This window comes from Panthera pardus, unplaced genomic scaffold, assembly GCF_024362965.1.
Source record: "Panthera pardus isolate Hobbes unplaced genomic scaffold, ASM2436296v1 HiC_scaffold_27, whole genome shotgun sequence".
Lineage (NCBI taxonomy): Eukaryota > Metazoa > Chordata > Mammalia > Carnivora > Felidae > Panthera > Panthera pardus.
In genome coordinates this window covers 108,947,712-108,972,874 of record NW_026526843.1, presented here as the reverse complement: position 1 = coordinate 108,972,874, position 25,163 = coordinate 108,947,712, and the positions used below count along the sequence as shown (strand labels likewise).

General features: G+C 43.2%; 1 protein-coding gene across 12 annotated transcripts in view; it reads right to left on the bottom strand.

Moving 5' to 3' along the window:
- Positions 1-23,561, bottom strand: part of MAP7D2 (MAP7 domain containing 2) — a 113,586-nt gene extending 90,025 nt beyond the window's left edge. For 3 of the 12 annotated variants that reach the window (XM_019431671.2, XM_019431672.2, XM_019431673.2), the window contains exon 1: positions 23,358-23,560. In XM_019431671.2, the coding sequence (XP_019287216.1) occupies positions 23,358-23,484 (127 nt within the window). In that variant the 5' untranslated portion in view covers positions 23,485-23,560. Of the gene's footprint in view, positions 1-7,181; positions 7,332-7,680; positions 7,741-23,100; positions 23,213-23,357 lie in introns of those variants that run through there. The other 9 variants (XM_019431684.2, XM_019431685.2, XM_019431677.2 and 6 more) reach the window with 8 other exon arrangements.
- Between the last annotated feature and the right edge of the window lie 1,602 nt (positions 23,562-25,163).

Here is a 25,163-nt window from a genome sequence, read left to right as displayed (position 1 = left end):
CAGTGATTGGCACGGTAGAGACGGATATTTGCAGATTCTGAAGCTGCTCTATGATTAAGGACTACTAAATACTGTTTATGTTAGAGAAGCAAGTTACTGAATTTACATTAGAAACTGCATTTGATTTCTGTTCTGGAACTTACACAGGATCAGGGATCAATCCTAGGGCAGCTTCCAGTCCAGGGGCTCTCACTGACTTAGCTCTCGAGGTCCCAGCAGCCCAGCCAGTGAAAAGAAAGCTAGCTTCAGAGTACAGAATGCATTCCAGGGCTCAGCAGCAGCTATCTGTTCATCCTTGCTGTTTTTGGATTAATTCCTGCAGCTGTGCCCAATTCACTTTGAAAGCTGTTTAAGGAAGATTTATAGCTAACCTGCTAGTATCACAAGAGTTAAAAAAAAAATAAATAAAACAGAAACAATAGGAAAATGACAAGAATGCAACATGGAGGGAAAGTTGGGTGAGTGACTTATAGTACAATTTAGGGGAGGAAAAAAATCACTGTTGGGGTGCCTGGGTGGCTCAGTCAATTAAGCATCTAAATTGGCTAAGGTCATGATCTCGCAGTTCATGAGTTAGAGTCCCACACTGCATGGGCCCCGCTTCTCTCTCTGCCCCTCGCTCACTTGCGCCTTCTCTCTCTAAAAAAAATAAATAAATAAATCACTGTTAACAAGGATGTAAGACAGTTCGCCCCAAATCTGTAGAGATAGAGTAGATTAGTGACTGGGTTGCCTAAGGCTGGGTGTTGAGAAGAAAGGGTGAGTGACTGCTAAAGTATGAGGTTTCATTTTGGAGTGATGAAAATGTCCAAAAATTGATTGCAGTATTGGTTGTACATTGCCCAACTCTATGAATATGCTAAAAAAACCCACTGAACTATATACACTTTGAATGGGTGGACTGTACAGTATAAAAAAAAGAGTGCTAGCCAATTATCAGAAGACCACAATAAAACCATCCCCAAAGCATAAAATATTAAAACCACAACTACATGGCAAGAATGAGCAAAAATCAGAGCGCCCTGATATGAATGAATGGCATACACAGCTGACCCCTGAACAACACAGGTTTGAACTATGCAGGTGCACTCATATGAGGATTTCTGTCAATAAATAGAGTACACTAAAGAGTAAATGTATTTTCTCTTGATGATTTTCTTAATAGCACTTTCTTTTCACTAGCTTACTTCATTGTAAGAATATAGTACATTAATACATATAACACAAAATATGTCTTAATCAACTGTGTAGGTTTATCAGTAAGGTTGCAGGTCAGCAGTAGGCTATTAGTAGTTAAATTTTGGGAGAGTCCAAGTTATATGCAGATTTTCAGTGGCACAGGGGGTTGGTGCCCCTAATCCCCGAGTTGCTCAAGGGTTTACTGTAATAACAAAAGTATATGAGTTGTAGTATTTGCTGCAAAGCAGAGAAATCAGAAATCTAAGAATCCATATTGAAGGTATTTATTGTAAACAATATGTTTGACGTTTGGAAACCAAGTTGTTTTGTAATTTGGAATCAGAACCAGAGAAGGAATAGAACCAGTTCCAAGACAGGGAAAGATATCTGGCAAAGCAAACATAAGAAGCGTGATAAAAAAGAAAGAAGCCACGGCTTCCAGAGCATTCCTGAGGAGTCTGACCCATTTGTGAGGTTATTCAACATCCCGTTCCATAAAACAAGGCCTCACAAGTAGCTGAAAATATGTCAGGTAGCAGGGGAGCCTTTCTGAATTTCAGTCTAAAAGCCTCGTAGTGAGCAAGAGTATTCTTGCTAAAGACTGCACAGCATTCCAAGGATTTGGTACAAATATCTTTTTTTTTACCTTTATTTATTTTTGCTAGACAGAGAGAGACAGCACAAGTGGGGTAGGGGCAGAGAGAGAAAGAGACACAGAATCCGAAGTAGGCTCCAGGCTCCGAGCTGTCAGCACAGAGCCCGATGCAGGGCTTGAACTCACAAACTGCGAGATCATGACCTGAGCTGAAGTCGTATGCTCAACCGACTGAGCCACCCAGGCGCCCCACAAATAACTTTTTTTAAAGTAATCTCTACCCTCACTGTGGGACTTGAACTCATGACCATGAGGATCAAGAGTCGCATGCTCCACCAACTGAGCCAGCCAGATGACCTGCAAATAATAAACCTTTTTTTTTGAGTCTCATTATTTATCCTGAAAGCTCCCTTCCTTCCACCTAACCTGCCTTCAAGATTCTGTCTCTGAGCCAAAGCATAAGAGACTGTTAAAAACTGAGAACAAACTGAGGGTTGATGGGGGGTGGGAGGGAGGGCAGGGTGGGTGATGGGTATTGAGGAGGGCACCTTTTGGGATGAGCACTGGGTGTTGTGTGGAAACCAATTTGACAGTAAATTTCATATATTAAAAAATAAAAAAATATATATACAAAGAAGAAGTGTAACACAATCTTCGGCAAGATAAACAAATCTGAACATTTAAAAAAAAAAAAAAAAAAGATTCTGTCTCTGTCCCCAACTCTGGTTCCAAAGAGACTATAAAAACCAGTGACAAGGGGCACCTGGGTGGCTCAGTCTGTTAAGCATCTGACTCTTGGTTTAGGCTCAGGTCATAATCTCAAAGTTCGTGAGATTGAGCCCAGCATTGGGCTCTGCACTGGCAGTGCCGAGCCTGCTTGGGTTTCTTTCTCCTTTCTCTCAATAAAAATTAACACATTTGGGGAGCCTGGGTGGCTCAGTCGGTTAAGTGTCCGACTTCGGCTCAGGTCATGATCTCGCGGTTTGTGAGTTCGAGCCCCGCGTCGGGCTCTGTGCTGACAGCTCAGAGCCTGGAGCCTGTTTCAGATTCTGTGTCTCCCTCTCTCTCTGCCCCTCCCCCGTTTGTGCTCTGTCTCTCTCTGTCTCAAAAATAACTAAACATTAAAAAAAATAAAAATTAACACATTTTAAAAAAATACAAAAAAAAAATCACTGACAACTGGGGATGATTGTACAATCTTGTGAATACACTAAAAGCCACTTTACAAGTACACTTTACAAGGGTGACATTTTTTTATATGAATTATATCTCAATAATTTTTAGACTATTTCCAAAAATCAGAGCCAAACACAGAACTACCATATGACCCAGCAATTCCACTTCTGGGTATGCATCCCAAAGAACTCAAAGCAGGGACTCAAGCAGATACTTAGACACCCACATTCACAGCGGCACTGTTCACAAGAGCCAAAAAGTAGAAGCAACCCAAGTGTCCATCAACAGATGAATGGATAAATGTGGTCTATCCATACAATGGAATATTACTCAGCCTTAAAAAGAAATGAAATTCTCATATATGCCACAACATAGATGAACCCTAAGGACATTTGCTAAGTGAAATAAGCCAGGCACAAAAGGATAAATACTGTATGATTCCACTTACATGAGGTACCAAGAACAGACAAATACACAGAGACAGAAAATTGTACATTGGTTACCAGGCATTAGGGGGAAGGCATAATGGGGAGTTACTGTTTAATGGGTACAGTTTTTGTTTGGGATGATGTAAAGTTCTGGAAAAAGACAGTGGTGATGGTCACACAATACTGTGAATGCACTTAATGCCACTGAATTGTACATTTTACTCTCAGGGTCATTTCAGCCCCATGTAGAGATTACTTAAAAAAAAATAAACTTTAAAAAAATAAAATAGTTAAAATGGTAAAGCTTATGTTACGTAATATTTTACCACAATTAAAAAAATCAGGCGTCTCTCACCTAAGAATCCACACTTGGTAGCTGCTTCAGGGTAATATGGCAGTACAAAAAACACTTCAGAAAGTGAATACCCTTTTTGTATTACAAATTTGAAGTCAAAATATTTTACGTGCATTAGTCAAGTTTCAGTTGATTTGGCAGTTACATGTAATGCTTATACATCCAACTTGGGTCATTTGGAAGAAGGATCAAAACCATAACAGCATGGATAAACATCTATGTTTTCCTTTCTCTACTAAGCAGCCCACAACTTTAAGATAACCTAAACCAGTGCTGTCCCATGAAACTTTCTGCAATGAAAGGAATGTTCTGCATCTGTGCTGTCCAATACAATAGCCATTAGCCACATGGGGCTACTGAGTACCTAAAATGTGGCTAGTGCAATTGAGGAGCTAAATTTTAAATTTTATTCATTTTTAATTAATTTAAATAGCCACATGTGGCAATTGGCTATCATACTAGCCAGCACAAAGTCTAAAATCCTAAACTTACAGGGGCGCCTGGGTGGCTCAGTCAGTTAAGCATCCAACTCTGGCTTGTGACTCAGGTCATGATCTCATAGTTCTTGAGTTTAAGGCCCACATCAGGCTCTGCGCTGATGGTGTGGAGCCTGCTTGGGATCCTCTCTCTCCCTCTCTCTCTGCCCCTCCCCTGCTTGTGCTCTCTCTCTCAAAATACATACATACATAAATACATACATATAAATTTTAAAAATCCTAAACTTGCAAACCTATAGTAGGCCACTCAACTCTCTTATCTTGCCAAAAGCCACATACAGGTTCCACAGTTCCGGAAAACTGAATGATCTCTTGAGCTCTGGGCCAATTTGTGAAGCAAAATATCTAGCAGTGGGTGTCAAAGAAGGGTAGAGGACAAAAAATAAGAATTTTCCTCTGTTCTGTGTCTCATGTGGAAAAACACTAACTACACAAACTGAAAAGGGTAACTTCACCCAGTACAATGAGAAACTGGACCTAGGATGAATCTCTGACATATTTATAGGAAGAGGAAAAGAAATGCCACTGGCTGAACAGGCTCTTGAATAGGACACAACTGTATCCCTCAAGAATTTCAATATGTAAATTGAGCTCTGAGTGGGAGAAAAAGAACCACCATTCCTATGCAGAAACTGGAGAGCATGGCCAAAGACAGGTCTCCAGTAACAATTTGCTGAGTACCTGGCAGGGTTGTCCTGCTAACCACAGGACACTTAAGGGACTGTGAAGACTTACATAGGCACAAAGACTGTCCCCAGGTCCTCTGCCAAAATTAACTGCTCATCTACGGCCTCATGGTCCACTTTTGTATTTCCATTTATGGTACTTTTCAGTGTTAGACCTGGGTTATATTAAGTTACAGAAAGCCTATCTCACTAGGTAATTAGTTCCTTGGAAGGCAAAGCCAGTATATAAATACATCAACATAAGTACAGTGATATAAATGTATGCCATATATATCTCTCTCTGTGTGTGTGTGTGTGTGTGTGTGTGTGTGTGTGTGTGTGATTTAAATTTTAAGTAACCTCTACACCCAACATGGGGCTTGAACTTACAACCCCGAGATCAAAAGTTGCATGCTTGTACCAAATGAGCCAGCAAGGTGCCCCCAAAATACACTTTTTATATTCACAGACATAAGGTCTGGGGTCTTATATTTGAGGTGAAGATGATGATAACCATTATCACTTACCTCATGGAGCACTATCTATGCAACACTGTGCTAAGCACTTTCCATGCACTACCTCAATATAATCCTCCTGTCAATCCCATGAGGAATTTCTGTTATGATCGCCATCTTATAAGTAAAGAAAGTGAGGCTAAGAATAGACCAAGAAACCAGCCCACGTCCGCATAGTTAATGGCCAAACCAGGAACTGATCAGATTAAGGTCTTACACGGTAAATTCTTTTTAAATTTTTTTATTTTTTAAATTTTATTGTGGTAAGAACACTTAACATGAGATCTACATTCTCAACATACTTTTAAATGTACAATATAATATTGCTGACTCTGGGTACAATGTTGTACAGCAGATCTCTAGAATTTATTCATCTTGTTTAACTGCAACTTTGTGTCCATTGATTAGTAACTCCCCATTTCCTGCGGCCCCCAGCTCCTGGGAAATACCAATCTACTCTTTGATTCTATGAATTTGTCTATCTTAGATATTTCATATATCTGGAATCATATAGTATTTGCCTTTCCAAGACTGGCTTATTTCATAATGTCATCAAAGGTCCATCCATGTTGTCACATATTGCAGAATTTTCTTCTTTTTTAAGGCTAGATAATATTCCATTGTATATATATATACCACATTTTCTTTATCCATTCATTTGCCCATAGACATTTAGGTTGCTTCTACACAGTGAACAGTGTTAATATCCCTAAGATCCTGATTTTAATTCTTTCGGATAAATACCCAGAAGTGGGATTGCTGGATCATATGGTGTAGTTCTAATTTTACTTTTTTGAGGAATCTTCATACTGTTTTTCATAACAGCTGCACCATTTTGCATTCCCATTAACACTGCACAAGTGTTCCAATTTCTCCATTCTCACCAGCACTTGTCTCTTTTTTTTTTTTTTTTTGACAATGGCCATCCTAACAGGTGTGAGGTGGTATCTCATCAGTAAATTCTTAACTGAATAAAGAGGTGAAAAGGCTACTCTACGAGTAATTTGTACAAAGAGAGAAGGAAAACACCAATGCCACAGGAGTAAACACCAAACAAAAAGTCATGTCAAGAAGGTTAAGGAACTGGGCCCCACAGAAGGTCCCAGGTCTCTTTATGGAGACTGGAAAGTTTTGTCAAAATGATGCTGTGTGGTTGTTCTGCCTGTCCACAAAGGACACAGCAAGAGGGGAGGCATTTAGAGGAGAGATGCCTTGTATGAACATAAAGGACTTCTTGACCTAGGAAGTAAAGGGTGCCCTGCCAGCCTCAGAGAATGTGGAGCAAAGATCCACTGTCTGTCCTAGAAAAAGTTAACATGCACCTGCTTACAGGCGGCAGCACCCCACATTCTCCCTCAAGATCCCCTCCAGACCTGGAGTCCACAAGGAGAATTCCAAAAAGCCAGGAATACAGACATATGACTTCTCCACAACTTGAATACACCAGGTAGAAAAGAGAGAACATCCAGGAAGTCATTGGAACACTATAAACATAGGCACAGCCCTGTTGAGCCTATCCCAACCCTCCTGGTGTGTGTGTCGGCCACATCACCCAAGGCCCAGGCATGCCTCCATTCTGCCACAGCTGGCTTGTCTGCAGATCAGCCTGTGAATCACGTGTGTACTTACTCAAATCACTAAAGCTGTAACATTGTCAGCATGTCTAAATAGGGACCAATAACCCCAGCATAAGCCCAACATAGTAACTCGGACACTGAGCTAGTATTTTTCTCAAAAGACCAACTCCTTTATGATCTAAATAAATACTGACCATCCAGGTCTTGTCGAACAGAGAAGTTTTCTCTTCAGGGCCAAAGAAGTCCTCTGCCACATGGGATGGCAAGGTTTCTCTCACACATGCCACACCCCAGAGGGTCAAAGTAATGCCAAGCTGCAGGAATTCTGCCAACACCTCAGTGGCCTGGAAAGATAAGATTGAGGCCTTGAAACCTTATAGCCCTCATGAAACCAGGTGTTTTGCCCAGCAAAGTAGACTAGGGAACAAACTAGAACACAGAAAGTGGTTACTCACATCAGGATGTTCCTAAAGAAAGCCACAATCCTGTCTGCCTTTTGTCTAATACTAATTCCTTCTTCCAGGTTTCTCTCTCTAGTGCCAAGACATTTGCGCCCACCACTCTGTGTCTGGGGGAATTCGAAATTCTTTTCTACTCTGGCTTCACCTTCCTCAGAAATTCCAGCCTCAAGTCTTCAAAGTGGGTTTAAGTCTACACACGCTACATTCCTTGCAATCGAGAAACCCTACTCACCTTCTAGTCCTTCCTTCTGCAAGCCAGAAGCTGCAGTGTGTTGCTATACTGGAGCAGAATCTAGGGAAAAGGAAAAAACTTCAGATGCTGTAAAAGGTCCAAGATCAGACTCTCCAGAAGCCTGCCTGCCAGAACTGCACTCTCCTCTCATTTACATATAAGGTGAAGTCATGTCCAACCAACGCCCTCAGGAGTTGAAGTCTACATCTCCTTCTAGAGCATTACTGACTTATAGATTAACTATCCTGGGAAAGACAACAGCATGCAGAAGCTAGAAACCAGGTTCTTTGCTCCGGTCCTATTTTTCATTTGGGAGAAACCCTACTTCAAGCCAGAGATGGGACTATATGCGCAGGCTTTCATTTACATCTTTAGCTCTGCTCACTTCTGTTGAAAAATGCCCTCTGTCATTTATCATCCAAGGAGGATTTATTGAACCAGCTACTACCTGCCTCATGAAGGATGTGTGGTCTGGCCAAGACAGAAGCACGTAAACAAATATTTAAATATGGATAAGCTGCAAGAAAGCTGTACCAGAGCAAAGGAGGACACACTGCCTGGAGGTGGTAGCTGTGGATGTACCCCACATTCAAACCAGAATGGCTAAAATTAAAAAGACTGGCAATACCAAGTGCTGACAAAGATGTGGAGGATCATGCTTTACTGATGGGAATGTAAAATAGTACACTCATGTACCATTCTACCATGTAGGCAGAATAATGCCCTCCCCCTCATCCCTGTTGAGGTGTCCACTTCTAATCCCTGGAATCTGTGAAAATGTTGCCTTATTTAACAAATAGGCCTTTGCAGATGTGATTAGGTTAAGGCTCTGGAGATGGAGAGATTAGCCAGGATTTTCCAGGTGGGTCCAGTGCAATCACAAGGGAGGCAGGAGAGTGAAGAAGGTGAGAGAGAGGAAATGTGACAATGGAACCAGAAGTTGGAGAGGGATATTGGAAGATGCTATGCTGCTGGCCCTGATGACAGAGGAAGGAGTCACAAGCCAAAGAATGCAGACAGCTTCTAGAAGCTGTAGAAGGCAAGGAAATGGGTTCTTGCCCTGAAGCCTCCAGAAAGGTTCTAGTGACACATATTTTAGGACTTCTGACTTCCAGAATTATAAGATAATAAATTCATGTTTCTACAAGCCATTACATTTGTGATAAATTGTTATAACCACAATAGGAAACTACTTCCAACTGTTTGGAAAACAATTTGGCACTGTCTGCTAAAGCTGAACATATGCCTACCTTACGACCCAGCAATTCTACTCCTAGGTATATAAGCAATAGAAATGCATTTGTATGGGGGTGCCTGGGTGGCTCAGTTGGTTGAACGTCTGACTTCAGCTCAGGTCATGGTCTTGCGGTTTGTGAGTTCAGGCCCCATGTCGGGCTCTATGCTAACAAAGAGCTCAGAGCCTGGAGCCTCCTTTGGATTCTGTGTGTGTCTCTCTCTCCCCCTCCCCTGCTCATGCTCTGCCTCTGTCTCTCAAAAATAAATAAATGTTAAACAAAAAATTAAAAGAAATGCATTTGTATGGGCACCAAGAGATGGGTACCGGTAGGTTCACAGTAGTTTTAGTCAAAAGAATAAAAAGCTGGAAAAAGCCCGACTGTCCATTAACAAGAGAAAGGACAAAACAAACTATAGTACAGTCACACTATGGAATACTACTCAGAAATAAAAAGAAATAAACTGCTGATATCTACAACACGGGTGAATCTTATAACACTGAGTGAAAAAAAAAACAGACACAAAAAAGTATATACTTGATGAAAAGTTCCTGGAGATGGATGGCAGTGATGGGTGCACAACAATGTGAATATCCTTAATGCCAATGAACATAAAAACTGCTAAAATACAGCGGTTATCAACAATAGCCAAATCATGGGAAGAGCCCAAATGTCCATCAACTGATGAATGGATAAAGAAGATGTGGTATATATACACAATGGCGATGAAAAAGAATGAAATCTTGCCATTTACAACAACAACGTGGATGGAACTGGAGGGTATTATGCTAAGTGAAATCAGTCAGAGAAAGACAGAAATCATATGATTTCACTCATAGGTGGAATTTAAGAAACTTAACAGATGACCATAGGGGAAGGGAAGGAAAAATAAGATAAAAAAGAGAGGGAAGCAAACCATAGCAGATTCTTAAATACAGAGAGTAAACTGAGGGTTCCTGGAGGGGAAGTGGGGGGATGGGTTCAATGGGTGATGGGCATTAAGGAGGGCACTTGTTGTGATGAGCACTGGATGTCATATGTAAGAGATGAATCACTGGGTTCTACTCCTGAAGCCGAGACTACATTGTAGGTTAACTAACTCAAATTTGAATTAAAAAAAAAAAACAACTTGGGGTGCCTGAGTGGCTGAGTCAGTTGAGCACTGACTTCGGTTCAGGTCATGATCTGATGGTTTCTGAGTTCAAGCCCCACATCGGGCTCTGTACTGACAGCTCAGAGACTGGAGCCTGCTTCGGATTCTGTGTCATCCTCTCTCTCTGCCCCTCCCCCACTCCCGTTCTGTTTTCTCTCTCTCAGAAATAAACATTAAAAAAATCTTAAGCAAATTAAAAAACTGCTAAAATAGTGAGTTTTATGTTATGTATATTTTGCCACAATAAAAATGGACATGCTACATGAATCCATTTTAATAAAGTTCAAAAACAAGAAAACTAAACTACAGTGAAAAGAGGTGAGAACAATGGTTACCTCTGGGGGGGGGTGCTAATGCCTAGGAAGACGTGGGAAGAAGCTTTCTGGGTGCTGGAAATATTGTTTTTTGATTTGGGTGGTTACACAGGTGCATAAGCAAACATTCATCACACTGTATGCTTAAGATGTATGTACTTTAGTTTCCAAATGCCAGTCCCAAGTTTATTTGCATGTGATCTGATTCACCTGCATTAGCATTATCAAGAATGTAATGGCAATGGAAAAGAAAAATCCACCGAAAGTGTGTAGTCAGAGAAGGCTTCAGGGAAGAGGTGAGGTGTGGGCCAAATACTCAAGGATGAATGGCAGATAGAGAGAGGAAGGGAATTCTGGGCACTGGAAGAGCATGCCCATGGGCAGGGAGGAGCAAGCGTGTATAGAGTGTGCTGGATACTACAAGCTGCAGGTGGTCACTGGCCAGAGAGAAGGGCTGGAGTGATAAGTGGGAGCCCCATCCCAACATGTCTGGGAAACCCTATCAGCAGTTTGGACTGTACACACGCTAGGCAGATGTCAGAGGAAGTTAAGTAAGAGAGACACAAGATAGATCCATGACAGGATGATGACCTGGATAGAGGAACAGAGACCCCCCGCCCCCAAGGCTCTTATAATAATGGTCAGGCCCCAGATGACAGGTTTGACCCAGACAATAGGAATGGGATCATAAGAGATGAAGGAGGCAGAACTCCCTACCTGGTTGTAATGGAGGAGGGAAAGGAGAAGGCTGGTAAGTCTGTTGGCTCTAAGCCTTTTTGACTGGTGATCCTCATAACACAAGGGTGAAAACCAAACTACCCTACCCCCTCCCTCCTGATCCAGCAGTGGAGGATCACAGTAGCTCAAGAGTTGGAAAGCACCAGTCGGATTTCCTAGCGTACCATCTCACAGACAAGCAACTAAGGTCTTCTCATGGGCCCACACCTGAGGCCACGGTTTGTAAACAACAAGCTGGAATGAGAGAGCTGAGGCTTATCTGCTTTGGTGAGTATGTCCTAAAGAAGAGGGAACATGACTCATTTGGCTGTGGTGCCCAATGCCCTCCAAATGCCCTCACCAACCTTACCTTCCACCACAGGGTTCTCTGGCCTAGGCTAATAGTTTCAGTCTCTGCCAATCTGTCACTAGAAAAGTTCTCCCCACAGCCCAACCAAATCCTGTGCAGCTAATGGTTTCATCAAATGGTTTGGTAATGCCTTGTGAGTCAATCCAATTTATCCTCCAACCAAATTGTGCAACCAAAACTGAGGCAGGGACAGAGAGGAGTTGGCTGACCATGGACACCCCAGGGCCACCAGGAGCCAGACATAAGTCTTGGCTAGTAGATTCCATCAAGGACCTACAGATCTGATATGAACAACAGAGATAACTGCTGGGTTCTGTTCTTGATGGCCTGTGCACATCTGAGAGTGGCTGAATAACAAGGGCCAAATATCAGAACTTGTAGAGGAGAAACCAAGAATAGATGGGTTTGAATTAACTTGTTTGAGGCCTAAAACTTATTCCTAATTTCTGATCCTAATCTGGCAAGGTTAGTCAACAGTTTGTTAACTGTACAGTCCAATTCAAGAGTCACTACCATGTGTGTCTATTTAAATTTAAATTAAAAGGGTGCCTGGGTAGCTCTGTAAGTTGCATGTCTGACTCTTGATTTCGGCTCAGGTCATGATCTCAAGGTTCGGAAGACTGGGCCCCACACTGGGCTCTGCACTGACAGTGTGGAACCTGCTCGGAATTGTCTCTCTCTTCTCTCTCTGTCCCTCCTCTGCTCATGCTCCTCTCTCTCTCAAAATAAATAAATTAAACTTAAGAAATGTATTAAATTTAAATTACCTAAAATCAAATACAATTAAAAACTCAGTTCCTCAGGGCTCCACAGCCACATGATGACTGGTGGCTACCATATGGAACAGACATAGAACATTTCCATCCTCCCGGAAACTTCTATTAGACAGCGCTGGTCCTCATGCATGGTATCTCCTGCTTGAATTGGTCTGATTATAAGAGGTATTCACGCTGAAATCATCTTTACACACCAAAGTGGAAAGAATCCTTTTAATTTTTAACTAATGAAGATGAAATTAGGTATCAAAAAGGACATTCAGCACTCCTTAGTAGAAAGGCACCAATCAAAGGTCCTTCAGTCAAAACTGAGAGGAAATAAAAAAATAACGAAGAAAAATGAAAGCTAACAGGGTACAGTGAAACAGTCCACATTCTGCTCTCTTAACTGTTCTTCTATACAAAGAGCTAATCTCATTCCAGAAGATTAGGAATATGTGGAAATTAATGGACCATTAATAAGCAGCAATTATTCTTTAGAAATAATTCATGACTGACAAAAACAAAATCAAATGAAATAGAAATTTAGGTGGGTGAGAAGGGAAAAAGAGGAGAGCAGAGACATGTTTTGCAGTAATAAGACTGCAATCAGAATCAGTAGTTTTGTAAAGAGAGTTTTTAGTCTGAGGATGTAACTAAAACAGCTTAAATAATATTGGTTACCTAACTAATGAAAATGATCACCTAAATTTTGTTCATGACACATACCTCCACTGGGGGGATAATTGGTAATTATCCAAGTGGAAGTAAAGCTTCTACTGAAGGCTGTCATAATATTTCACCACCAACTGTCACCCTTCACTGGGGCTCAAGAGAACCCACCACACACAATTAAGATAGAAAAGAGCAAAAACTCACACTACTCCCATGCACAAGGATGGTTCCTTCTAGCAAGCAGAATGCATGCCTGGGTGCTCATGAAAGAGGACAGGAATCTTGGGGGTAGGGGGTAAAAAATAAGCCCAAGAGAATCCTGTTTTGTCTAGTTTACAATTCAGATGGTTGTTTCAAGTTAAGGGCACATATTAAGGTGCTGTTGTGAAACGGATACAAAGCACTGCTTAATTAAGGGCTTTAGGTGCCTGGTAAAAGACACAAGCTACAGGGGCATTTCCTGCTCTGTACTTATTAATTTCAGGTATTCATTTATGCCCTCTTTCTCTTTCTCCTTCTGCTTATATAAAATAGAGCAGAAATAAATATAAAAAGTGAGTGAGAAAAAGAAAAACAAGAGTAAAGATAGAAAAAGGGAGCTAAGAAGAAAGTTACATAGGGCTCTGTGTTGACAGTGTGTAGCCTGCTTGGGATTCTCTCTCTCCTTCTCTCTGTCCCTCCTCTGCTCACATGTTCTCTCCGCCCCCGCCCCCCCCCCCCACCCGCCACCTCAAAATAATAAACATTTAAAAAAAAACAAGAAGGAAGCTTATCCAATATACCTACCACAGCAACTGAGGTTCCACGCTGGTAGACTTGCTAAGCTAATAGTTAATTCTTAAAGACTTGGTGTCAAAGGTAGACAAAGACCAACTGCTCAGGAGAAAGACAACTCAGCCTGGGCAAGGACTTGTCCCACAGGCCCTGCAAGTGAATGCTGGCTAACTGGCTCTGCCCAACTAAGTCCCTTTATAATCAGTGCCAGCTTTCTCACATAATCAAACCCAGGACACAGGAGGTGGGACCAGCCCAAGAATTCACTGGAACTACCCAAAAATGTGGTGCCCAGAGTCTGTCCTGTGAACCAGCAGGAACTTGTTGCTCATCAACAGTTTCTGTAAACAAGTGCTAGGAAGGTACAATACCACCTCTGGGGGGAAATGACCAGATCTGACCTCACAGAACCCATCCCAATGCAGCTCAGCAAATCCCACCCAGCAGAGAGGATTCCCCACTTGACCCCAGCACTGAACCTCGGAGACCCTGAGCCGGTTAACACTGCTGTCTCCTCCCACCTTTCTATCAATATTATACCACGCTTTCCATGGATAACAGCTCAACAATTACCATAAAGTCAAGCTTACCCTCTTTCCACAGCCTGTCAAGTCCCCATGACGACAATCTTGCCCACACTGGGGAATGCAAAAGCAACTTCTTCCTTCAAGAGCCTGGGGATCAAGCCTGTTTGGCCTCATTGTAGGGGAGACCATTTGTATCAAAGTATCTTTCCATTTCCACTAAGCCCTCCCCTGCTGGACTGAATACCACAGCACATATTCTGCTCTTCATACCACCCTCCACAGCACTCAATACCGCCATGCCCTATGGGACTGTGGTCTCATTCCTAGACCAAAAGAACTTTCTGCCATGATAGAAATGTTCGACATCAGTGACTGCTGTCTAATATGCTAGCAACTAACCAAAGTTGCTTACTGAGCACTTGAAATGTGACTAGTCCAAATGAAGATGTCCTGGAAGTACATAATATATACTGGTTTTGGAAGACTCAGTGCAAAGAACAGATTGTGAAATTTCCTATTAATAATTCTTTATATTAATTACATGTTGAAATGATCATATTTTGGTTATACTGGGTTAAATAAATTGTTTTATATTAATTTCACCTGTTTATTTTTACTTGTTTAAATGTAGCTATTAGAAAATTTAGGATTACATGTGTGGCTAGCATTCTATTTGTATTAACCAGCATCAACCTATACTACTTAGTATTTTTCTTTAAAATAAGTTTTCATTTTCTACTCATTCTGAAAATATTCATGAAATTACAGTTTGATTAGAGTTTGATGTACTAGTTGCATTTTTACAATAAAGTTTTTATTTTTTTTTATTTATTTTTTATTTTTTTTTATTTTTTAATATATGAAATTTACTGTCAAATTGGTTTCCATACAACACCCAGTGCTCATCCCAAAAGGTGCCCTCCTCAATACCCATCACCCACCCTGCCCTCCCTCCCACCCCCCATCAACCCTCAGTTTGTTCTCAGTTTTTAACAGTCTCTAATGCTTTGGCTCTCTCCCACTCTAACCTCTTTTTTTTTTTTTTTTTTCCTTCCCCTCCCCCATGGGTTTCTGTTATGTTTCTCAGGATCCACATAAGAGTGAAACCATATGGTATCTGTCTTTCTCTGTATGGCTTATTTCACTTAGCATCACACTCTCCAGTTCCATCCATGTTGCTACAAAAGGCCATATTTCATTTTTTCTCATTGCCACGTAGTATTCCATTGTGTATATAAACCACAATTTCTTTATCCATTCATCAGTGGATGGACATTTAGGCTCTTTCCATAATTTGGCTATTGTTGAGAGTGCCGCTATAAACATTGGGGTACAGGTGCCCCTATGCATCAGTACTCCTGTATCCCTTGGATAAATTCCTAGCAGTGCTATTGCTGGGTCATAGGGTAGGTCTATTTTTAATTTTCTGAGGAACCTCCACACTGCTTTCCAGAGCGGCTGCACCAATTTGCATTCCCACCAACAGTGCAAGAGGGTTCCTGTTTCTCCACATCCTCTCCAGCATCTATAGTCTCCTGATTTCTTCATTTTGGCCACTCTGACTGGCGTGAGGTGGTATCTGAGTGTGGTTTTGATTTGTATTTCCCTGATAAGGAGCGACGTTGAACATCTTTTCATGTGCCTGTTGGCCATCCGGATGTCTTCTTTAGAGAAGTGTCTATTCATGTTTTCTGCCCATTTCTTCACTGGGTTATTTGTTTTTCGGGTGTGGAGTTTGATGAGCTCTTTATAGATTTTGGATACTAGCCCTTTGTTCGATGTGTCATTTGCAAATATCTTTTCCCATTCCGTTGGTTGCCTTTTAGTTTTGTTGGTTGTTTCCTTTGCTGTGCAGAAGCTTTTTATCTTCATAAGGTCCCAGTAATTCACTTTTGCTTTTAATTCCCTTGCCTTTGGGGATGTGCCGAGTAAGAGATTGCTACGGCTGAGGTCAGAGAGGTCTTTTCCTGCTTTCTCCTCTAAGGTTTTGATGGTTTCCTGTCTCACATTCAGGTCCTTTATCCATTTTGAGTTTATTTTTGTGAATGGTGTGAGAAAGTGGTCTAGTTTCAACCTTCTGCATGTTGCTGTCCAGTTCTCCCAGCACCATTTGTTAAAGAGACTGTCTTTTTTCCATTGGATGTTCTTTCCTGCTTTGTCAAAGATGAGTTGGCCATACGTTTGTGGGTCTAGTTCTGGGGTTTCTATTCTATTCCATTGGTCTATGTGTCTGTTTTTATGCCAATACCATGCTGTCTTGATGATGACAGCTTTCTAGTAGAGGCTAAAGTCTGGGATTGTGATGCCTCCTGCTTTGGTCTTCTTCTTCAAAATTACTTTGGCTATTCGGGGCCTTTTGTGGTTCCATATGAATTTTAGGATTGCTTGTTCTAGTTTCGAGAAGAATGCTGGTGCAATTTTGATTGGGATTGCATTGAATGTGTAGATAGCTTTGGGTAGTATTGACATTTTGACAATATTTATTCTTCCAATCCATGAGCAGGGAATGTCTTTCCATTTCTTTATATCTTCTTCAATTACCTGCATAAGCTTTCTATAGTTTTCAGCATACAGATCTTTTACATCTTTGGTTAGATTTATTCCTAGGTATTTTATGCTTCTTGGTGCAATTGTGAATGGGATCAGTTTCTTCATTTGTCTTTCTGTTGCTTCATTGTTAGTGTATAAGAATGCAACTGATTTCTGCACATTGATTTTGTATCCTGCAACTTTGCTGAATTCATGTATCAGTTCTAGCAGACTTTTGGTGGAGTCTATCGGATTTTCCATGTATAATATCATGTCATCTGCAAAAAGCGAAAGCTTGACTTCATCTTTGCCAATTTTGATGCCTTTGATTTCCTTTTGTTGTCTGATTGCTGATGCTAGAACTTCCAGCACTATATTAAACAACAGCGGTGACAGTGGGCATCCCTGTCGTGTTCCTGATCTCAGGGAAAAAGCTCTCAGTTTTTCCCCGTTGATACAATAAAGTTTTTAAAATCCACAGAACTATTAGCCTAAAATTGAAAAGATAAATTTATCCACAAGTAACCTAAAATCCTCTTGTGTACCACACCCTTTAGGAAATGCTGGCCCAGGGCAGAGCTACTGAGCGTGGCCTGTGGACCGGTGCCAGTCTTCCTACTGTTTGTCATCACTCACAATAAGGACATAAATTGAGAGCATGCATTTAGACACATTTAGAGCAATGTGACAGTGTAATCTAATATCCACTGACGTCTTGGAATCTAATATCTAATCTAATATTAAAAATCAGGAGTTGTATTTTCCATGTTTTTTTTTTAATTTTTCTAGTAAATCTTTTTTATTGTATTTTACCAAGATATTAGTCAATAACAGATTGGAAATTAGGAAAAAAAAACCCAACCAAACTGGTTGCCAAAATTAGTTAGAGATACACTGGCTTAGAGTATAAGAGAATCTTCCATGGGCCTTCCAGAGTGATGACCGAAGAACTGCAATCCTAAGTAACACCCAACAGTGTCCAAATAGAAGTATACTAAGGAGATATTCCAGAGCCCTACAATAAAGGCCGGCACAGGAAGAGTGGGGAGTTAATACCTGGGGAACTAGAAATCCTGTTAAATGGAACCTCTCCTCCTCTAAGCATTTTAACTAATAAAATTTTTACTAAAATTCTAAGAAATGTGGGTTCTCATTACCACTGGGGAGAAAACTTGTGTACCAAGGAAAAGGCACACAAAAGCCTTAAAAAATATGGACCAATAGCACTGAGGTAGATCTCAAGAGGGGTGCAGAAGATGTGAGAGGCACGGTCCACGTGCTAAAGGAGTTTGTTATAATCTATCTGGAAAGGCACAATGGCCTGAAGGTTAAGAATACTTAATTCTGGAGTCAAACATAGTGGCTTGCCACTTACCATATGACCTTGAGCAAATTACTTAACCTCTCTTACATTCAAAGTACTTACCTGTTGCAGTAGAGAATCTCCAAAAATGGAGATTCCTCCTCTACCAGTAGGCGCTTGCCACTCCTCACATCAAGAAGTAGAGTCTATTTCCCCTCCCCTTCAATCTGGGCTGGCCTTGTGACTTGCTTTAACCACTGGATGCAGCAAAAGGGACATTCTGGGACTTTCAAGCCCAGGCCTTAAGACAACTGGCAACTTCTGCTTCCTCACTCTTGAAACACAGCTGCTTTGCTGTGAGAAGTCCAGGAAAGACTCCCTGTGATTAGACACCTGGCCCATGACAGACCATGTTGGACACTTCAAGCCCAAGCGAACTCTCAGCTGACTGTGACTCCCGCTGACGCCACACAGAACAGAACCACTCAAATGAGTCCAACTAACCTCCAGGATCATGAGAAATAGTAAGTTTGGAGCGGTTTGTTACATACCAATAGAGAATTTAAACATCTCTAAAATGAGGATAAAAAAAAACAGGAAAACAAAAGTATAAAGAGTGGATGTGAGGAATAAAGTAAAATAAGGTATGACAAGTGCTTATAATGGTGCTTGGCACAGAAGTTGCTCAACAACTGCCAGCTGTTACCATCTGAGGAGCTAAAATGAACACACGTATGCGCAGTGTGTAACTGCAGGCTGTCTGGGAGGCTACATACAGGTTCTGCTGCCTTTCAGGCCCCGGGAAGTAGAATGCATAGAATGCCAAAAGGCAAGGCTTTGTGGTGAAATCAAGTATTGGACACCTGAAAGATGGAGAGTACAGAATAATGATTTCTAAAACTCTGATACATGAAGACCTACCCATGAACTGCTGGGCAAGAACATATGTATGCTCCAAAGGCTGAAGACCACCACGGCAGAACCCTAGAGGTCTCTACAGAGACAGGGTAGATGGGTGGCTGCCAGTGCTTAGGAAGCAGGTGGCAAGGGATAATATGGAATGACTGCTAATTGTTATGGGGCTTCTCTGCGGAATGATGAAAATGTTCTAAAATTGATTGTGGTAATGGGTGCACAACTTTGTGAAAATACTGAAAACCAGTGAATTGTGCATTTTAATTTTTTTTAATGTTTGTTTATTTTTGGGAGGGAGAGAGAGAGAGAGACAGGCAGACAGAGTGCAAGCAGGGGAGGGGCAGAGAGAGAAGGAGACAGAATCTGAAACAGGCTCCAGGCTCCGAGCTGTCAGCACAGAGCCGGACGCGGGCCTTGAACTCAGGAACTGTAAGATCGTGACCTGAGCTGAAGTTGGATGCCTAATGGACTGAGCCACCCAGGTGCCCCAAATTGTGCATTTTAAATGGGTGAATGTATAGTATATTAATGTTGTCTCACTGAAGTTATTACTGCATAGTAAAGAGGAGGGTAAAATGAAGAGGGTGTAAATGACAAAAGACCAAGAAGCATTCCATAGGGTTGTATGGGGCTGAAAGATGCCAGCCTATTTGGGATTAAAAGGAAAAGCAGGGGCAGCTGGGGGGTTCAGCTGGTTGAACATCCGACATCTTCTCAGGTCATGATGTCACAGTTTGTGAGTTCAAGCCCCGCATGGGGCTTGCTGCTATCAGCTGAGAGCCCGCTTCAGATCTTCCGTTCCCCTCTCTGTCCCTCCCCAGCTTCTGCTCACGATCTCTCAAAAACAAATGAAACATTTTTTAAAAAATTTTTTTCAAAAAGAGGAAAATCAGGTATTTTCAGATAGCGAATGAACCCAGTGCCAGCTAGGAGCTGTTTACCCTGGGGACAGACTCTGCCATTCCAAAGGATCATGTGGCATGACTGCTTGAAAGCTGTGTAGCTCACTCATACCTGTCTCCCTTTGGCTTAAGCCACAACCTGAGCTCTGCTAATCATGGGGCTTTTAAAAAGAGGAAAACTTCTTAAGCAAAAATGCTTCCTGACAGGAAAGGAGATTAAGGCCTTCATTGACCGACCTCAGAGGTGGATGAGTTCTGCACCCTAACTTTATCCCGATGTAGGGCAGGAAATGGAAGATATGCAAGTGGAAGGACAATGAGGAACCTCATCTTTCCTCACAGCAATGCTCTCTTTATTAAGGAACAGTGGGCAAACGAGTTCAACTCAATAAACAATATTCACCAATCAAATGCACCAGAAAACTCAACGGGCCCTTAGAAAATATGCTCCGTAACTCCACTATGACGGGGCGCCTGGCTGGCTTAGTCAGTAGAGCATGTGACTCTTGATCTCGGGGTTATGAGTTCAAGGCCCCTGTTGGGTATAGAGATTACTTAAAAATAAAATCTTAAAAAAAATCCACTATCACAAACCCCACCAACACACTTCTTTAATCTAACTCATGAATATTTACTGAGCTCTCAACCCAGTATAGCTATTTCTAGCATAATGCAATTGTTAAACATCAGTTATAGATCTACTGTGTGCAGAAACTCTGAAAAGGGGTAGCATGACCATGCAGCCATCCTCTGTACCAGGTGGCACTGAAAGAGGCACCTATAACCTAGATCCGGGCCTTGCTCTCAAGCAATGATATAATGGGAAATAACTGCTAACTAGCTTGAATACGTACGTGTGTCAGGCACTGCTTTACAGATACTAGTTCCTTCGTCCTCAGAGCACTGCTTCTATCTCCCCATAGAGGTACTGTTAAGTCCATTTTAAAGATGAGAAAACTGAAGCTAAAGATGTCAAATGACTTCCCTGAGTTGAGACCGCAGGAAAGTGGCAAGGTGGCATTCATACCCAGGCATTCTGGAACTCAATCTCCTTAGCTTCAGCAACGGCAGAAGCCACCAGCACCAGGTCCTGCTTACAGTGGGCACTCAAAGAACATCTGCTGAGAGGAACTGGAAGGTTAATGTAACACAGGCAGAATAAGAGTGCTTCACTGGAGATGCTGCAGGCACAGACAAGAGGAAGTTCCTTAATTCTCAGGGAGAGGAGCCTAGAGAAGGTGAATCCTGGAAAGGGAAAAGAGAAAAGGGGGGCAGTTCAGGCTGAGCGAAGCACAGACCCTGTGTGACACTGAAGCAGTCTGACAGCTGAGATCCAGTGATTCTATCTGCTGGCTAAAGGTATTTAAGCAGATCCAAGCAACAGGCGCTTGCTCGTCGTTAGTTATATGGTACATATAACACAAGCAACTAGAAGGAACCGTTTATTTGGTGACTTTCATCCTGGCAGTAAACAAAAGGAAAGAAAGCAAGCATCACTGCTGGATAATGGGAACACACATAGGATTTCAATTTTGGAAGAACCTATCATTGAAAGAAACAACCAGAGGTATTCCTGTGCCACCTTCTACAACAGCTCCTAGGAAAACCACTCACCAACTCATAACCCCCAAATGTGCAGGTTGAATCTCATTAGGAATGGATCCCAAATGATGAGGCCTCCGGGCAACCAAGAATGATCTGTATCCAGGATGGATTATAATAAAACCTCAACAATCAAGATTTTTCTGAGGATGACATTATTTTTCTAAGTACCTAGCCTCACCAAGCCTTCGAAAGAGCAAACCATCGTACTACCTGGTACCTAAATGATACACTCCACAATTTTTCCACAACCACCGTAATACATGTAAGTGTAATATTTTAAACCTTCACACGTCTTTTCTCCATGGTTCCAATTCCAAATAAAGGGAAACAGCTTTAAGCTAATCTTAATATCAGTAGAGAGTGCATTAAAATAGTTCTATAATAAAGTTTCCTACTAGAACTTAGTAAGAATGCCTCCTTACTAAGTTCCTTCAAAAAATTTAAATCCCACAGATAAATTGCAAGCACAACCATAGCATTTCCGTGCCTTTAAAACATGGAAATAACCTATTATTTAAATTCCCAATTTAAACTGTGAGCTTCCACAACCTTTCCAATATTTTCTTCCACTAGGTCTCCCTCCCCCAAGGCTGATTCTGATGGGTAGGTGGGTTGGTGGGTTGTGGGTGCTTCCCTAGGAGACACATCTGAGTTTCTCAAATTAAGCAAAAAGGATGAAAACAGAAGTATACATATTTATAGTATTTATAACACTAACCTGTGATATTTGTTAAATTCTGCCTTTAAAAAATGCATGTTGAAAACGCAAATTGGGGAAGATTTAAGCCACCACCTTCTGTGAATGATGCAAATGAAGGCCCAATCAGAAAATATCTCCCACCCACCATGAAAAGCATGTTTTAAGTGACTAAAGAACATTTCCCTTGACTTCTTTGCCTTCCTTGGTTCACCTCATAAAAAATACTCATATCTTCACTATGTGATAATTCTTCTAGCCACATACTATCTGTGCGCTTTTGTGGTATGCATGTTCTACTACAGTAAAAAAGATGTTTTAAAAATAGGTCACATTAACTTAAAAAAAAAAAAAAAAGGTGTTGCCAGGAAAAAACAGCATGAAATCGGTTTCCACGTTGCTTACACCCCCGCACTACCTGCAACCACTTCACAGAACGTCAGAAGACATGAGACCTGCTTATCTAAAATCCTACCAAATGTCCTCAAAATCTCCCCCTGCTTCGCTCATTTTGGGGCAGCCAGTCCGGAGACCAGCCGTCCACAGCTCCTAGCAGTTGCAGCCTCGCGGGCTGGGAGATGCAGTGGTCACACTGCCACTTGAGGGGGCCTGCGGCCCCACCAGACCTCTGGGCAACGCACCCGAGGCCTGCGGGAGCGCCTGCGGGTGCCAGGGGAAACCGGCCTGGGGCTCGCGCTCCGTTCGCCGCCTGCCGGTGGGTGACGTACCGGTTCTGCCCCCGGGATGCCGCGAAGCACGAAAGCCGGCCACCTTCGCGGCGGGCTGCAGCTGCCGCTCGCGCGCATTTCCCAAGACGCACAGTGGGCGGGCGCGCAGGCCCCGGAGACCCCCCGGAGCCCGCTCGGCCTGCCCCAGTGCCCCCCGCCCCCCACGCCGGCTGCTCCGCGAGGCATCCAGGCTTCCCACAGCAAACATACTTGCCACCCACCTTAAGCCACCCCCGAGTGCACTCACTCACTCAGGCCACCTGAGAGGGGACCCTGCCACTGGCACCTCGAGCGACGCGGCCCTGGGTACCGCACCCAGTCGACCTGGAGCCGGGGGAAGGGCGTTTAGCCCAGCACCGCGCTGCGTCCCCGCCCCGCGCGCTCCAGAGCCGCTACCCTGCGCGGCCCACGGCGGGTCCGCCCCGCCCCTGGGGGGACCTGAAGCCCCCACGCGTCCGCCGCACCCCAGGGGCCCTACCTGAAGGCCGGTGGTTGGGCGGCGAGGTCCGCACCGCACCCGACTCGGCCATCTTCCCAGGGAGAGGGGATCCCCGCGCAGCCCCCTCGGTCCCCGCTCCAGCCCCGCAACCACCGCCGCGCTCCATAGGGACGCGCGAACCACACAGACGCACTGCCCCAGCCGCCGCGCCGCACCGGACCCGCGCGCGTCCGCACGCGCACGCGTCCTTCTCACACAGCTTGCGCACTCGGCGTGCACGTGCGAAGTGCGCACCGTTTCTCACGCCGCGCACGCGCACCGCGTGCACAAGCGAGGTGCACACTGACCCTCACACAACACAAGCACGCGGCATGCACATGCAACGTGTGCACTAGTTCTCACAGCACGCGCACATACCGCGCGCACGTTCGACGTGCACACCGGTCTTCACTCAGCGCGCAAGCACACCCGGTGTGTACATAGTCCTCATACGCTGCTTACACGTAGCGTGCACACACCGATGTAAACACACGTCCCCACACAGTACGCACACTCAAAGCGTTATACACGTAGGATAGTTTCTCAGTGCACACATCCTCACAAAGTGAAAACAGCGCATACATACCATGTGCACACTTGCTCACCCAGCACGCACGTGTTCTCACACACGGTGGACACACATCCTCACACAACCTCCATATGTTCACACACACTAGGCATCCACACACATATATCCTAAACGCTGCAGCTCTGGAAACAGTTCCTGATGAGGGCCTCAGGCAGATGCCACTTGTGCAGACGCCTGTGGACCCTCCCCTAAGCACAGTTGGGTTCCAGTTCTCCAGATGCCCCGGTGGTCGGTGCTAGACTCTCCCTCACCCCAGCCAAGGCGTGCGGCCACCCAAGGCAGGACTACAGGACCTTCAAGGCAGGGCAGGGGCATGTAGTCTTAGGGACCTCAGCCTTCCAGCCATGCCCTCACTCCCTGGCTCACTCCTTGGCGGATTCCACTTAGAGAGCTACTCTATGGTTCCTTTTTTCCTGGGGTGAAAATCTCTTCCAGAAGGACTTCTGTGGGAAGACGCATGGCAAACTGTTAAATGGTAGCCTCAGGAGTAGAGGTCCGGAAAGGGTGTGTGGTGGTGGTGATGGGGTTCTCCCGGACATCCTTTTAGCCTTGCCATGAGCATTTATCATTTTTCAAAAACATACATATTGAAAAATATATCTTTGCATAGCACCAGTTCAAGCTTCCAGGTTGTTTATCCAGGTATGGCCTGCCAAGTGATAACCGATCTCAGTGGGGCCCCAGGCTACACGTTTCTCTGGTGGACAGTGACCAGCCCTCTGAGCTTTTTACTCCCAACCCTGGCGGAGAGATAAATGTAATTAAAAAACCGAATGAAGCTGAGTAAGAGTACAGGGTTTCTATTGGGGATGATAAAAAGATTCAAGAATTAGATTACGTGATGGTTAGCTCCGTAATATTAAAAAAACATAAAATTGTACATTTTAAATGGGTGAACTTTATAGTATGTAAATTATACAATTTTTTTAGGGGCGCCTGGGTGGCTCAGCCAGTTGAGCCTCCAGCTCTTGATTTCCACTCAGGTCATGAACCCAGAGTTCTGGATTGAGACCCGCTCGACAGAGCGAGAGGATTCTCTGTCCCTCTCCCCTGCTCACTCCCTCTCTTTCTGTAAAATAAAAGTAAATTAACAAAAACAACAACAAAAAACCCACCCAGCTGAAACTCTCAGGAACCCGCACCTGGATTCGTAGTTCAAAGCTTGGAAGTCCCTTTGTGGCACAAAAATATGATGGACTTGTTGGTGACACTCCCAA